Here is a 17,561-nt window from a genome sequence, read left to right on the forward strand (position 1 = left end):
CTAGGACATGACGGTCTGGAGATTTCCAGCTGCCCCATCGCTGGTTTAATAAGGTTGTACTGGTTTACAGAATGAAACAATATCTACACAAGTACATATAACCTGTGAACGAGGTGATTGGGTTCGGCCAGAGCAGTTCCCCACCACTTGATTAACCCCAAAACAATACCGCATTATTGATCATATAATGTGTAGTCTACAATCATTTACCTGTGGTGTGGTATTATTTCCTGTCTTCTATGTGTAATTTATATTCGCTTACAAGGGAAATTTGTACACAAACAGCATATACATAATATAAGATGAAGGCGGAAGTGCTGCTATCCACAGAACAAAAGAATCCGGAGACCTCCAGAGCACTAAGCATTATGGGAAATGAGTTGCCTTTAATAATATACAACCATAAAACATTTGAAGGAAAGAGACACATCTTGAGCCCACACATAGAGTAGCATCAGGTCAGCTATTGTGAAGTGATGAACACTTGATCAGCCCTCATTGCAAGGAAAAAGTTATAAAAATAGATGGAAATCCCACACAGCCGGCCTTCTATTTTAATGCAACCCTCTATATATTGTTTATCAAGCTTGCCAATATGCCGTGCATCAGATGATTTTGTATATGGCCTGTTACCGGTGGATTTTTTTTTATACAACCAGATAGGGTTGGGGGATTATGAGCTAAATCCAAATCATGACTAATTGAACATGTAACCTCCATTACGATAATTTAGGCCACACCCCTTTTGCATACCTCACCCCTTATTTGCATGCTACGATGTTGAATTAATATTTATCGCCTGAACCTGCTGTAAACTACTGTATACAATCTACCACCTGACACTGCCCCCATAGTGCGCCCCACACAGTATAATTCCCCATAGCTGTCCCCCACAGTATAATGCCCCTATAGCTGCCCTCCATAGTATCATGTCCCTCATAACTGCCCTCCGCACAGGATAATGCCCCTATAGCTGCCCTCCACACAGGATAATGCCCCTATAGCTGCCCTCCACACAGTAGAATGCCTGGGGAAAAAAATAAATAAAAACAAATGAAAAAAAAAACGAAATGCACAAGATGACGTCGAGTAACTGCGCTTCTTTGCAGTTTTGCTTTTTTTTTTCTCCCAATTGATTGCCCGGCCCTACAACCAGATCAGCAAAGGTAGCCACTTAATAATGTACTTTTAGGGTCAGTTCACCCGTTGCGTAAATACAGCGGATTTTCCGCAACAGATTTGATTGCGGAAAATTTGCAGCATAATACAATAGCAGTAAAGTGGATGAAATAGAACAAAATCTCATCCACTCGCTGCGCAAATGCTGAGCTAAAAAAAACGCTCCGAAATGGACATGCAGTGGGGGTTTTTAATCTGTAGCATGTCATTTGTATTTGCCTAAACGCTGCTTATTTGTTGCGGGATTTCTCCATTGAATTCAATGGAGAGGTAAAATCCGCAACAAATAGCAGATGAGTGTTTTTTGCGATTCCATCACAAAAACCGCAACTCAGAATTAAAAAAAAAAATTCTTACACTTAACAAGAAGTCTGTGTTTCTTCCTCCAGGCCGGCCTCCTGGGAGGACGTTTTATTCCATGTGACCACTGCAGCCAATCACAGGCTGCAGCGTTCACATGGGATTAAACGTCATTCCTGGAGGCAAAATTGCAGAGGAACGTGTCGCCATGGATGCACCAGTAAAAAGCTTTTTTTTTTTTTATTATATGGTGCAGTTTTCCGCATTGGACATTCCGGTTGAAAAACTGCACCACAATATGGTGTGGTTTTTCAGCCGGAATTCCCTGCGGGAAGTGGGGCGGATACGCTGCATGCTTTTTTACGCAGCATATCTGCCCTGTGCGAAAATAGTATGTATAGAACAGGACAAAATACGTAATGAAAATCGGGGTTGTCTATCGTCACAACAACCCACAAAAAGCAAATCCTACCCACAGTATGTGTGTTGCAAAATTGATGCAAAAACACAGGAGTGTATATCTATTAGTTGACCAACAATTTAACCAACCAAAATATTTGCAGAAAGAAAGAATCAGACAAAAATCAATAGTGTTAAATGGGTGGATCTTAAGGTAGTATTACACATCCCCACATGGGCCGTGTAAACGAGCGCCGATCAACTAGACCGCTTGTTGATCGGCGCTCGTTAGCTCCTTGTACAAGGAGCTAGTATGGGGATGAGCGCTCGTTACTCCGATTGCTCGTCCTCATACATTTCTATTGTGTCGGGAGAGGTGCTGATGACAACGATAAAAGCTCGATAATAGGCCAGTGTAGAAGGACCTTTAACCAGACTTAGGCCTCATGCACACGACCGTAGCCGTGTGCACGGCCGTGATTTTCGGGTCGGCCGGCTGCGGACTGTCAGCCGCAGGCTGCCTGCAAATCGCGGGACATGCACATGGCCGCCATTGTTTTCAATGCCCCTTCTTTCTGCGGTCCGGGCTCCCGGGCCGTACAAGGACCGCAAAAACTACGGTCGTGTGCATGGCCCCATAGAAAAGAATGTGGCCGCAATTCTCCTGTCGATTTTCGGGGGAATTGGGGCCGCAAAAACACGTTCGTGTGCATGGGGCCTTAGGCTTCGTTCACATCTGCGCCGGGGTCCCATTCCGACGTTCCCGTCGGAACGGGAGGCTGACTGACACAAACGGAAACCAAAGGTTTCCGTTTCTATCACCATTGATTTCAATGGCGACGGATCCGGTGTTAATGGTTTCCGTTAGTCTCAGTTGTGCAAGGGTTCCGTCGTTTTAACGGAATCAATAGCATAGTCGACCACGCTAACGGAAACCATTAGTGGAGGACGCTCGTTGCCGATAATTGCCCTGTGTAAACAAGGTAGCGATCGGCAGATGAACGAGCATACACTCGTTCATCGGCTGGACGTATCGTTTAAAAAAAGTTCAATATTATCGTTGTCGTTAGCACATCCCCCTACAGTGGGTATGTTGTTTTTTTTGTGGGTTGTTGCGACGATAGACAACCCCGATTTTCGTTATAGATTGTTTGCCCTGTTGGTCTGTAAATACACCGTTTAATGGTAATGATTAAAAGTTAATTTTTAAGTAGCTACCTTTGCTGATCGGCCTCTATATATTGTATATATGCTAATCACAGGGCTTGTAATAAGATGTGTGTACTGTAGGTGTAGCGAGTTCGCTTTGCCTCCTGCGGACTCAGTTACTGCACACACAAAAGGTATCTGTTGGGATCTGTACGACCTTCACTATAATCCGTTTGAAAAGTAAGGTACACAGAGTTTATGTGATGTTCTCCCTCATATGTCTTAGTCAATGAATGAGGATAGGAGAAGATACATAATAAGCAGAGTGTCATGGATTTTGGGCTGTGCAATACAAAAGACATTAAATATATTTAAAGATGGTTCGGTCGGCAATTAGCATGCATTTTAATGGAGGGATTGCAGGTGTTAAGATTGACCAACAATAAATATTAATCCCTATGGTGGTCAGAAGGGTTAATGTTACGGAAACTTACTTCTGAACGAGACTACTGCCTCATGCACAGGACAACCTCAGTGTATAGAAGTGTGCAGGGCTCTACTCTACCTACGATGTCTTATGGAATTCAACTGAAAAAAAATTATGGTACGCCTTTGGATGTCGTATTTCAGAGGTATTCTTCCCAGGTGCACCATACAGCAGAGCATGGAGTGCCCACGGCTGCTTAGTATGGTGCCACAGGGACTCTGTCATGTGCACAGAACCTGTAACAGCCTAAGGGTATGTTCACACTGAGATTTTTTCAGGCAAAAAAAAAAACGGCGCTGATTTTTCCAGGCAGAATTTTCTAAGTGGTTTTGCACCACAGGCTTTTTTTGACGCGCTTTTTACCTATTTCTTCAACAGGCAAAGCGAGGAACCACGAGTGTTTTTTTAAATAAAACACGTCAAGAAACGCGTCGGCCGTTCACAGCGTTTTTTCCGTCTCCCATTGATTTCAATGGGGTTTTTGAGGCGGAAAACACCTCAAGATAGGACATGTCGCTTCTCTTTCCCCACAAGCGTTTTTTTCCCGCCTCCACCCACCTCCCATTGAAAAGAATGGGAGGCAATTTCGGCAGTTTTTTGCGGCAAAAAAAACCTCTGTGTGAACAGGGCCTAAAGCTGGAAAAAGTCTGGCAGTTGCTAACATTTGGTAAACATCTTCCAGTCATAAAGTATTTATGAACCAGTGAAGCCAGCCATGCTTCTGAGCTTAGTACTTGGTATTGTCCAGCATGTTGAAATTAACTAACTGTGATTACAGAAGAGCTAAATGCCCCATACTAGCATAATCTTATCCTACCATCTCTACTTTTGTGTCTGTTAAACACACTTACCGCCTCATATGAGGTGAGAACTTTTTTTAAGAGGTCAGGCACTGGTCCTTGTGCCTCCAGGAGTGGATACTGGGAGCGCAGGTTGAGGGTCACAGTGAGAGGACTATCGCTATTGAGAAGCCATGCAGACAGAGTAAGTATACACTGTTTCATGTTTGCAGCTGGGGTCAGGCCACAAAGCTCTTTGAAGGACACCAACGCGTTCTGCAACAAATGCAACAAAATTGAGGTTATTTAATACTAACAATGAACAGAAAACAAACAACAATACGTATGACTTTGTCATTGCCCCCATTTAAATGTATAGCCCCTTTCACACTGTGTTTCACGTCTGTCCTATGTATCGGTATGGCTCCTGGTGTATACGTCAAACATACCTATTAAATCCTATTAAACAGACTGAGGCCAAAAGAGTGTCATTTTGGCCTCCGTCGGGCAGTATATATAGGGGATACGGTTCATTTTGCTGGATATCGTAGCCTATACGAAAAAACTTATACCGAGCAGCATATATCTGGGTGACGGATGCCAATGTATGGTATTTGTCACAGTTGTCCATTTAACGTATAGCTCATGAAGTTTTCAAAACATTTTCATGACGTATCCATTAAGCGGATGCCATAATAGCCTATTTGTGACTGATGCCGTATTGGGCGCCTTACGTTGGCATCAGCCACCCATAGACTATTAGGGCATCTGTTAAACGGATATGTCATGAGCAGGTCATGAGAGTTCACGACGAATCCCATAATAATCTATGGGTGACAGATGCCACTGCGGGACATTAGTCACAGCCTCCGTTTAACATATATGTCTGGAGCTTTTCTCAGGGTATATGTCAAATGGAAACCATAAACGCAGTGTGAAAGGTGCCTATCCCGGTTACTTGGGTGGATAGTGATTTTTGTTACTGAAGAAATCTTGCATCAGATTATGAGCTTCATATTATAAAACTACCCTTTCCAAATGAGCCCTGAAAGATAAAGCGATCTTGTTGGCAATGCCAACCAGTATCCATTTTTCATTTGGTGCGTTTAGCTAAATTCCAATCAGCTGCTACGCTTAACAAGGTCATTTTCACTGAGATTGTTCACTTAGATAGTGTCATACGCCAGTCTGAATATAAAGATAGTTCAAGAAAGAAGCGCCTAATTTAGTAGGAGGCGCATGCCTCTTATTAAATTAGGTGCTTGTTAGACTCTTTGTGCTCCTGAAAGGTAAATGTACGTCAGCTATAAACTGGTGTAGATTTCTGCTATAATTTACGCCAGGTTCTGAAATAAATTATAGTAAATTTGTCTGACCGCGGCTGGCCACACACTTTTCGCCAACGTTCATGCATCAAAAGTGGAACTATTTGTGCAAATTACCACTTTAGATGCATCTGCGACTCTGGCGTGGAAAAGGTAATAAATTCCCCCCAACGTTCTCGTGCTTCAATTTAGAGAGGGTTGAACAAATTGTAGGACACATGATATATAACCCAGGTAATACGCTAATCACTTATCTGGGTTGCATCCTCTGATCCACTGGAAAATTTGGCCCATTCAAAACCTTGAGTTGCCAACTCCCTGATGTACTTGTGACCTTTAGAGTAACCTGTCTGCTGTAGAATGGGTTACCTTAGGACGGGCTTGGGTTTCACTTGCAGAATGATCCAATGTTAATGTTCAGTAATTAGAAAACGTTATTTCAGAAACTCTGTATTAGACCCATAGGGAGCACAGCAAGATTTTAATACCTATTCGGCTTATGTTTAATTAAAGGATTGGAGCAGGAGAAAAGGAAAGAAAAAGTAGCACAAGGAGAATATGAGCGTATAGTGGGGAAAACATGTTTGGTGATTCTTTGTATGTCACAATAGAATTATCCCTTCAAAGTCCTATTTCTACTCATAAAAGATTTGACAAAAGCTTTGAAATATAAATAAAAAGAAAGACGTAAGCCGGTTACCTGAACATTTTCACGAAGATCAGTAGCCTCTCGTAGAGCCTGAGTGGCCGTCCTGAATACTTCATCTATGGCTTTGATACCGGTAGTCTTCATTGAAGTATATTCGCGAACCTTTTTTCCCTTGCGCACAGAGAGTCCCCTCTTGTGGGCCTTTCCACCACCTCGCCGGTTGGTAATAGCAATGTGTACAAATAAGGTGGTGTTCTGGAGAAACTCTCCTGTCAGGGACTGTAATGGGACGTGTCTAAATCCAGTTTGCAAGCATTCAAAAGGTATAGTATATTGAGCTATGAATTCATCTCCAATATAGTCATCGTCGAGAACCACAAACCTCAGGATTGCCAACTCTGGAAGATTTATGTGAAATTCAAAGCTCTCATCAAACATGGGATTGTCTCCATTTTGGGTTACAGTCTTTGTTCGATGTTCTGCGCAGTCAGCAGGTATTCCATGTATTTCTACATACACATATGGCTCTACCACATCTCCTTTGGCTCCTGACCCTTTGGGTTTTGGCAGGTTCTGACCACTAATAATTTTGAGATGGAGTAGTTGAGCTGAGACACCAGGCAAGGAGTTCTTTGCATTTGCACTGAAATAGGATACTTCTTCCCTCATTATTGAGGGACGCAGGACATAGCCACAGTTTCCATTCTGGCGGAACCATCCAGTATTAAGGTCCATCATCAGTCCTGGGGTTTGGTAGTTCATGGCCACAATCTGACAACCACATTTCCAGAAGTCTTGGGGATTCATATTGCTAGAATCTATTCTCATTGAGCTCGGGTAGACCCTTGAAAGGAATTTTTTGTTATACTTCACAAATTCTTCAGGATACTCATTGGCAAAACGACTGGCAGTAACTTCATTAAAAGAGCACACTTGCCAGTATTTTTGGCTCCTTTTAGATGTTTCGAAATCTTTAAACCTTACAGATTGGCACAGGTTAACCTGGTCTGAAAGCTCTTTACAAAGGCGCAGCTTTCTGGCGCCAGCTCCATTGACATGTTCTCGCCCATCATGTCCCAATCTCCTGGCTATCTCCATTCCTTCATCTTCATCTGTTACATCTCCCTCTGAATCAGTGTTGTCTGATGGTAACTTTTTACCCTTTATTAAGATTTGTCCTTTAAGTTGTTCTGGAGGGGGTAAGTAGTTTTCATCGATACTAGGTGGCTCATTATATAGTTTGTCCCCAAGAATCTTCTTCAAGCACTGTGCCATGACACGCTGTTGTCGAATAGAGCAATGAACTACCAAGCAAAGAATCAAGGGGTATTCTGATGCTTCAAATGCATACTTGTCTATGACACTTATGACACTACGGAAAGCCACCTGTGATACCACAGACAGTCCAAGGTATATAAGAGGCTCATTGTCAGGACCATCCCAGACAACAAGTTCAATGCTGCGGCAACCCATTTTAAGGGCATGTATATACCCACTTATGTCCGAAACGCCCCAGTAGTGGTCTTCCATTTGACAAGCACTGTGAGCAGAATTTATGTAGTAGTGAGATAATGGCCTAGTCATGTCTTGACAAACCACTTTATGGTGAGGATCAAAGATATTACAGTCTGAAGAAAGGAGATAGCGGGTGAAACCATCAATTGTAAGGTAACCCTTTTCACGTCCTTCTTTGGAGGGTTCATATTTATTGATTATTTCAAGAGATGTATTCTCACTGACCTCTTCCATGCCTTGTTCCACCTCCATGAAGATCATAAGATCTTTTAAGTCCAAATACTCTTTATTGCTAGAAAATTGCACTAGTAAAAAGAAGACCTCTGGCCTAGTACACAGTTCACAATATGCTTCTACAAACACATCGCAAGTTACGTAACCTCCAAATTTTTCACTGACTTTCTGCAGTTCCTTAAACTTTAACTCTACAGTTGAGGTCTTCATACCTGGGTTAAGCCCCTTGATAAGCTGAATGGCCATAGTCAAAGGAATCTGTCCACCTTTCTTTATATCTGCTATCTCAAACAGAGATGAGATCCACAGAGTCCTCAAACTAGTTTGATTGGCTCCTAAGACGTCTGGAGTGTGCTTTCCATAAGAAACCAAATACCTGAGTCCCATCACCCAAGTGTTGACAATATCAGCAGTGCTGGCAGCAAGATCTAATGATTCATAGTTCTCCCCGTAAATTATAGAAAAGGCACATTCCTCTGGAAACTGGTCTGACAACCCATTACTTCGTAAAACTGGAGTTTTTTTTCCTACCCGAACCTCACGAATCGATTTGATCTCCAGTTTGGCTTTCTCCGAATCTTTTTTGGAAGGCTCCCATCGGAGAAAACGCATATCTGGATCTAACAGGAAAAATCGATTGTACATCCTGGAGTTGGAACGCACTTTCTTCATTTCACATCCTTCCATCATGAAGGAAATGCAAGCTGCAGTGCTATTTATTTTGCGGTTGTTGGGCATCGTGCTGAATGACACAGTCTTCTTCTGCTTTTGACGGGAACCATCCTAGATAGAAAAAAAATACAAACGTTTATTAAAAAAAACACCAAAAAAAACACATCAGATGCTCACACTTCTATACAAGTCACAGTCAGAAGACTGAGGCTGGGTTCCCACAGTGCAGATTTGCTGCGGATTTTAGCCAAATCCAGAATTGGATCCAGATGAGCAGACCTATAAAGCCTTACTTTATATATTCTTCGGTTTAGGTTCCATTCCTGGTTTTGGCTAAAAAAAAAACATGCAAAAACTACAGCAAATCTGCACTGTGGGAAACCAGCCTTAGGCTTCATTCAGACAGTAGTCATAAGGATCCTAACTGCCCTAAGAATGGGATCAGACCCTGTTAAGAATAAACAGGAAAGTCATTCCTAAAGCAGCCTTTGGGTGTTTTTACGGCAGTTTTACTTATGTGGTCATTTACCATAGCTGCCATATTCTCCATTGTAAACAGAGACATTTTGAGTATTCACACAGTGTGGTTGAGAACTGTATTTGTAGGGAATGCTGCGTTGTATTGTAGAAACTGTATTGTGTTGAAACTGTAGTGCGAGAAAACAGGATCAAAAACAGGTGTAGAAAACCATAATCAAGGAACTGCAATTGTGGTTTCCCATATAAGCAGTTATAGGATGACTGAGGGTATGTGCACACGCTAGCTTCCTTTTACGTCTGAAAAGACAGACTGTTTTCAGGAGAAAACAGCTGCGTCGTTTCAGACGTAAAAGCTCCTCCTTGCATTATGCGAGGCGTCTTTACCGGCCGATCATTTGAGCTGTTCTTCATTGAATTCAATGAAGAACGGCTCAAATGACGTTTCAAAGAAGTGTCCTGCACTTCTTTGACGAGGCAGTCATTTTACGCGTCATCAAACGACGACGCGTAAATTACAGGTCGTCTGCACAGTACGTCGGCAAACCCATTCAAATGAATGGGCAGATGTTTGCCGACGTATTGTAGCCGTATTTTCAGGCATAAATCGAGGCATAATACGCCTCGTTTAGGCCTGAAAATAGGTCGTGTGAACCCAGCCTTAGGGTATGTGCACACGTAGAGTTTTCAGACGTTTTTTCAGGCCGTAAACGTCCCGTAAAGCGGCTGAAAAATCAGAAGCATTTTCAAAACGTTTCAAGAAGTGACATGCACTTCTTTTTCGCGGCCGTTTTTGGCGCCGTTTTTCATACTCTATAGAAAAACAGATCCAAAAACGCTGCGAAAAACGCGACTTTGAATAAAAGAAACTTCTGAAAATCAGGAGTGGATTTCCCTTGAAAACAGCTCCGTATTTTCAGACTTTTTTGCTAAGCGTGTGAACATACACTTAGGAGCCTCACACACAAGCGTGTTCGGTCCGTGATATACCCTCTGTACATCGGCCGCATTTCCTGGACCGTACACACTGCGGGGAGCTGGGCTCCTAGCATCATAGTTATCTATGACGCTAGGTGTCGCTGCCTCGCAGCGGGCAAATGTCCCGTACTGTAACCTTGTTTTCATGGTTACAGTACAGCTTTCATGGTACAGAGCGTATATCATGGACCGAACACGCAAGTGTGTGGGAGACCTTAAAGGGACAGGGTCATGATTTTTTTTTTTTATTCATTTGTGTTTTCATAAAATATTCTCTATAAAATATTATATTGACTTTATTTATTTTTTCACACAATGTTTTTTTTTAACTTTCTTACTGTACTGGGGGCTGCCATGTTTCATTTAATCTGTGTATGTGTCTCTTAACGATACATACATAGATGGAATAGGGCAGCACAGTGTATAGGATACGATAGTCTCCCGTTCATTGCATCGCCATCTGCCTCTTTACTGCGCAAGTGCAGTTCAGAGCGACCCAGCAAAGAAGCTGGTTTGTAGGGAGATAGCAGGCGCCATTATGAAGACCAGCGTTTTTTTACACATCATTTTCAAAAAACGGCACATAAAAACACACCCGCGAAAAAGAAGACGTGCATGTCACTTGGGACGTTTTTGGAGCCGTTTTTCATTTACTCTATAGAAAAAAAGCTTCAAAAACAGCCGTGAAAAACGCAAGTTTCCCTTGAAAACAGCTCCGTATTTTCAGACGTTTTTTTTAGTAAGCGTGTGAACATACCCTTAGCCTTTTGGGGTGTTCTATAGCTTCTGCCAGCTGCATTGTACAATCACTCCCAAAATGGCAGCCGGACAATGCTTAGCAATTTGAAGACACCTTTTCCTGGCTTGTAGCCAAAAATAGGGAGGGGGTGAGATTCCCTCCCACATTTACGGCAGCTGAGAGTCAGGTTGCTTTGCCTTATTCACCTTGCTGTAATTCTGGGAAGTGGCCAACATAGGAAAACATGTCAAATTATAATTTAATTTTTAATACTGTCCACCAGGTGGAAGAAAAAAAAAATACAGCAAAAAACATAAAAATAATAGAAGTAACTTACTTAAAAAAATAAATAAAAAAAAAAGGTTGAATTCGTGACACATTCCCAGAAACTCTGGTTAACTAGTGTTAAAAAATGAATGTATTGGCACGCAATCTTTACAAAGGGAAGCTCCAGCATTGAGAAACAGTCTATAGTCAGCAAATGTAAAATCTAGCACCTCCATAGTATTTGTTCATGGTGTGTTTTTTTTTAAGGAGAAAAAAATATATCTATTGCTTCCCAGAAACTGTCAACAAGATGCTGTTGACTGGTCTGTTATTCTTATTGACAGTTTTCATTTAGTATTTTGAGTGTGTAATGTTGTGCTGTTTTTAATGGTCTATGGCTCATTAACACCTTAAGGCCCTGTTCACATCTGCGGTGGAGGTTTTGTTAGGGGCTTCCATTGCAGATGCGGCAGGGATTACCGGAAACCATAGCGCAGCATGCTGCACTATAGTTTCCAGTAAAATCACAGACACCCCGACGGAACCCATTAAGTTAATGGATTCTGCCGGCGGAGCAGAACAATGGAACACACAGACGCAGGTGTGAAAACAGCCTAAAGCTACATTCAGCGTATCAGATTCACGCTCGTGAAAAACGCACGTGAATCTGGTCCGTGTGTGATGCGTTATGCATCCGTGTGCTTTGCGAGTGGCATGCGCTTTGCACGTACATCTTTTTTTTTTTTCAATGGAATTGATGCGCAAATCACACACAGCACACGGATGTGCATCCGTGTGCTGTGCGTGATTTTCACGCACCCATTGACTTCAACGGACACTCGCTGCGTGAAAACTCCTGCATTATTGATTTCAATGGGGCCATTCAAACACGCTGAAGTTTTCACGCAACGTGTGTCTGTTGCGTGAAACTCACTGCATGTCCTATATTGGTTTGTTTTTCACGCACCTACGCGCCCATTGATGTGATTGGGTGAGTAAAAATCCCGCACAGCACGCGAAAAAAATAAATAAATGATGTGCTTTGCAAGTGCGTGAAAAACGCATGCCACTCGAAAAGCACACGGATGCATAATGTAACACACACAGAGCAGATTCACGCGCATGAATCTGATACGCTCGTGTGAATGTAACCTAATACTTCTTGCAGTTTAGCTTATTATACACAACGAAGGGATCAAGTATTCATGGGTTTATAAGTCTATCTGCCGGGGGTATTTACAAAAGTCATAAAGGTAATAAATCTTAATAGGACTTAATTTGTATCAGCAGTTAGCGCCTGCTTGTTGTTGGCTTCCAGGTAACTAATCTAACAGATATAATATAAAATGATTCACTCTGTGCAGTACAACAAAATATAATAAATAACTGTTGGCCATTGTGGGCTGCTGCATGGTTGGCCATTGACTATAATGGGCCGACAACATCCTCTGGAGAGTGTGGGGCTGACGGGATGCTTTCCTAGCATCGCTGCCATTATTCTAGTGATTGACAGGGATCGCAGCGGTTGGTATCCGTAGATCGGATTTTTGTTCCATATCCTTAGGATATGCCATCATTGTCTCCCAAGACAACCTATAAATATGCACACCACATATAAATATGTATATATTTGTCTACCAGGCTGTTCTTGCAGTTTAAAATTTTAATTCTTCTCTGCCTGTCTTTTCAGTGCAGTTTTGATGTGTCTTAATACTTTAGGCTATAGCTTCTCTTTAAAGAGGACACTCCATAGAAGCTAGTATGAAATCAGAGTAGGAGATACCATGAGTCATCGCTATGATACATTAACTGAAGGAGGCAGATGTTTTTCCCTCAAGAAGCCAAATAGAATTGTGGAATCCATGACAGAAGACTGAGGATTTGGATAGACAATCTCCCCAAAAAAGTATATAGAGTAACGTCCACTGCCAATGCCAAAATGCTTAACCCTTTAACTTTCAGAAGTCAAATTTCAAAAGCATAATATTTAGTACTTACAAGGAAAAGTATGACAGCAATAAGCCTGAAGGTGATATCCCCTTCTAAACAGATACCCAAAAACTATCCCTTTGCCACTTAATCCCGCTGTAGCCATGACGTGCATCTCTAGCACCCCCGTGGGCCTCATTAAATCCCACAGATTAAGCAGAACTAATGAGCCCGTTTACAGCGAGATAAGCAGAGACTGCTAGCTAATGATCCAGCACTGCAACAAATAGGCAGTCTGCTTCTAGATTTTATACCCATTAACCCACTGATGGCACAGCAAGGGGTTCCATAACCAGGGCAAAACACGGCAATCCAAAATACCTCATGGTACCGGGCAGGATTTAATAATGATTTGTTAAGATAAGGTGGATGCAGCACAAGACCATAATCGAGGGTTTACAGAGCGATGGAATTTTAAGATATGGGATTTATTATAAGAGCATTCAAGATTCTTTTAATGTTCATTGAAAAACGTTATATAAACGATCATTATATAAAGAGAATAATTATTTGTATGCCGTTCGTGCAGTATGCAAGGGTTCTCCGTCACAACAGTTCTTCCTTGATCCATATCTAGAAATAAGCTACAAATTCATCCCTTTTACTTTCATGGCCACTGCAACTTTGTTTTGGAAACTGGATGGGTGTTCCCATTACAAAGTCTCAGGAAGAACATATCTGGTGTCCAAATCTAGAAATTGGGTGGTATACAGCATATTACAGACTTCAGTCAGAACAACAGACCGTTTACATGCACCAAGTACTCGTCAGAAAAAGATTATAGCCGTGGTACTCCTGTACACTGTTGTATTCCAGTTACGGTTTGTACAGAGCCATAATAAGGCAGCCATGGAAGTGCATGGGGCCTCTTTATGACATTGGAGGCAAACGGAGATACAGTAGAGGTGCTCTCTGTTGGATCCATAATTGTGGCATGTTAAATCTAATACTGGATGTATTTGCCCTGTACGGCCTCTGGATGAGCTCTAAGGCCAGTTTCAGGCAGCTGTAATAAGAAAGCATTTAAGAGTCAGTTTTACGGATGTTACACCAGGACAACTTACCGTTCTACTGAACATAGATCAGTATAGGGTCCTAAAAAAGTAGAGTTACATAAGGCCTACTTGACATATAAAAAAAAAATGTAATTGGCAATATCAAGAAAATTCTGCTTCAAAATTCCATCTGGAGTTTTGAGGCACATTTTGACCTGCCTGGACGCCGTTTTCCACTCGCATCCATTCAGCACCATGGGCAAAAAACGCAGCAAAATACGCTTTCTCTGCCTCCCATTGATGTCAATGGGAGGTCAGAGACGTAAACGCCCAAAGATAGGGCGTCGCTTCTTTTTCCCGCAAGACTTGGGAGGTATTTTCGGACTTTTTTTGGCACGTTTTCCGACGCGGTTTCCGTGTCAAACAACTCAGTGTGAACTGGCCCTTAGGGTCAGATACACCACCCTAAATATGAAGTCATTTTCCCGATACACCTATTTGGCAGAGATCTCATATACAATTTACTTACAGCTAAAAACAGTCTAGGAACCAGGCACATTTTGGATTCATTTGCATAGCCAATATAGGTAAATCTATGCATACAATTTTATAGCACATATATTTAACTCAAACTATATAAAAAATAAAATAAAAAAAAAAGGGGCCTGTTCAAATTTGCATTGGAGGCGCCGTCAGGGTCCTCCATCACAGATCCTGCTGTGCAATTGTTTCCGGTAAATCCACAGTCAACCTGATGGAATCTATTGACTTTAATTGCTTCCGTCGGTTTTCCGTCGGGTGCTCATGACGTCCGTCGTACAACGGAATCGGTGCTTCTGATATTTTCATTGTTCTGCTCAGACGGAGCACAACAGAAACACCAATGCAGGTGTGAACCCAGCCTAAGCTAGTTAAAGCTCCCAAGTAAAGGATGAGCTCAGATATGCTTTGGATCTGTACAGGGGAGCTCTTTTTTCTGAATTGATAAATTAAATAATTCTGGACGCTTGCAGTTACCACTAGAGGAAGCTCACTGCATACGGACTTATAAGTCAATGCTAGCTGTATGACAGTCACAGAAAGCTGGAAACACAGGCCCCCCCCCTAGAACACATCTTCGGCCTCTATGTTAGGTACACCATTGGTTTAAAGTACAGAAAGAACGGGACATAAAAGGGTTAGGCCTCATGCACACGACCGTAGCCATGTGCACGGCCGTGATTTTCGGGTCGGCCGGCAGCGGACTGTCAGCCGCGAGCCGCCCACAATCGCCATGCACATGACCGCGACCATTATTTTCAATGAGCCCGGTCCGCAGAAGACAGCCGTAATAAGGCATGTCCGTTCTTTCTGTGGTGCGGGCTCCCGGGCCATGCATGGACCATAAAAACTACGGTCGTGTGCATGGCCCCATAGAAATGAATGGGGCCGCAATTCTCCCGTGGATTTTCGGGGGAATTGTAGCCGCAAAAACACGTTCGTGTGCATGGGGCCTTATTCTTAGCAGTTCTGAGACAAAAACGTAAGTGATCAATTTAAAGTGACACAAGGGTGCCCAAACACAGATGCAAGTCAGCCAGACACGCAGATTTAAATGGGACCAGCATGCAAGCGGGTCTGGAGGAATAGCTGTTGGCCGAACGCGCTTTTGGCTCACAACTATTCTAAGTAGAGATAATAATCTCAGTAACAGAATGTATGTTTACCTCTTTATATATCTGGTGAACTTCCGTTGATGAAAGTAGAGGTAGCGTAATGTTCCCCACCCAGGACATGAAAAAAAAAACATGTAAATGTATATTACACATCAAAAAACATAACGTGGAAGCAGGACCATTCACATGTATAGAGAATAAACCTGAAGCAGATGGCGGGTCTCTTTAAATGTATTCTAACCCTAATCATGCAAAATAGTTCTCGGCCAGAAGGAAAAAAACGGTCTCTCTAGTGCCACCTATGCGTCAATAACCACCAGCTAAATCTATGGCATATTAGTACCTTCCAAAAACTCTACTCATGAAACATCTACATGTATGAGCGACTTCGTGGACCTTGGTTCTCCCGGATAAATCCAACCCCAGACTTGAAAAACAGACTGCAGGCTTTCCAGAGTGGATGTGTGAAACCTACAGGCAACTATTGCACATAGTGTTAGATGCACATCACATCTTCAGCATTCAGTCAGATGTACTCTGTGTGATCAGGCAATGTCTGACAGTAGGTCACCTTTCCTGGTCAGGGATGTAGGATTACTAAAACTACAGGATACAAACAACACAGGGCTGAAATCAGACGAACACACAGCACGGCTGAATGAATCCCAGGAGCAATGGCCCTAAAGATTTGCTGGGCACCATAGTGTAAAAATGGAAACCGGAAAAATGGAAGGGTCACATCTGCTGCTCATAGAATCCCTATAGGTCAGCAAGAAGACATCTGCATGTATGAGTAGGAATATCAGCATCCTGCAATTCAGGCCACAGGAAGGGGGAGGTCTGTACTGCTTGTGTCTGGCTGAATACCCTATTGTTAAGTATGAGATGATTTATTATATATATTACATACACCCCTATTTTATATGTTCATTTTTCTTCCTAATAAAGCCTCACGCAAGTGGCTCAGTTGCCTGTATGCGTCACACTGAGCCCCTTGGGCTTCATACTACAAGGGTTGTGATCACTCTATGTGACACTGTACTATAGAGCAAATCTTCTAGGGAAGAATACCTCTGTAATACAGCATCCAATGGACCATGCCTCCATATGAAATCGGAAGAATGAAGGTACAGAATGGCTTCATACACTTCTACGGATGCCGTATTATGTCTGTACGGATAACATGAGTGTGCATGGGACCTCAAGCTAGAATTTGGGGGTGCTACTGTGACTGTTGGAGACTGAGAAACTGGCCAAGACCTTGCAGACGCTTTTACGGTATTAAAGGCGATGTCCAGGATTACAAAAACATGGCTGATGTTTTCCCAACAACAGAACCACACCAGGTTTGTGTGCTATTGGAGCTCAGCCCTATTCACTTCAATGGAGTGGAGTTGAAATACAAAGCACAATCCATAGACAAACGTGACGTTGTTATTTGGAATTAGAAAAGCATGGGTGCTTTCGTCCAATAACCTCTTTAACCTCTCCTATTTTAGAGTCTGCTTCTAATGAAAAGCAAAAAAATATGCGGCAGCATCTCATTTTTAAAACCGCATGCAATGGGTCCAACCTTTTTAGCACACAGATTGACATATTGTGATTCTTATGTACTTCAGCATGGTTTATAAATGTCCTGGTGACATTTTGAGGAACACCGCGTACAGACAAACTATGGGTGCAGCATTTTGAAACCATGCAGCAATTTAAAAGAACAGCCCCCCCCCCGTTTCTTCAAAAATGGTCTACAGCCCTCATAGTGCTCAATGAGAA

At 42.4% G+C, this 17,561-nt stretch overlaps 1 protein-coding gene across 2 annotated transcripts in view; it reads right to left on the reverse strand.

Moving 5' to 3' along the window:
* LOC142666080 (inactive phospholipase C-like protein 2) overlaps positions 1-17,561 on the reverse strand; it is a 76,099-nt gene that overhangs the window by 31,558 nt on the left and 26,980 nt on the right. The window contains exons 1-3 of one of the 2 annotated variants that reach the window (XM_075845974.1): positions 15,840-15,922; positions 6,319-8,799; positions 4,366-4,569 (exon numbers count right to left, since the gene is read on the reverse strand). In XM_075845974.1, the coding sequence (XP_075702089.1) occupies positions 4,366-4,569; positions 6,319-8,799; positions 15,840-15,908 (2,754 nt within the window). In that variant the 5' untranslated portion in view covers positions 15,909-15,922. Of the gene's footprint in view, positions 1-4,365; positions 4,570-6,318; positions 8,800-15,839; positions 15,923-17,561 lie in introns of those variants that run through there. The other variant, XM_075845973.1, reaches the window with a different exon arrangement.

This window comes from Rhinoderma darwinii, chromosome 13 (assembly GCF_050947455.1).
Source record: "Rhinoderma darwinii isolate aRhiDar2 chromosome 13, aRhiDar2.hap1, whole genome shotgun sequence".
NCBI lineage: Eukaryota > Metazoa > Chordata > Amphibia > Anura > Rhinodermatidae > Rhinoderma > Rhinoderma darwinii.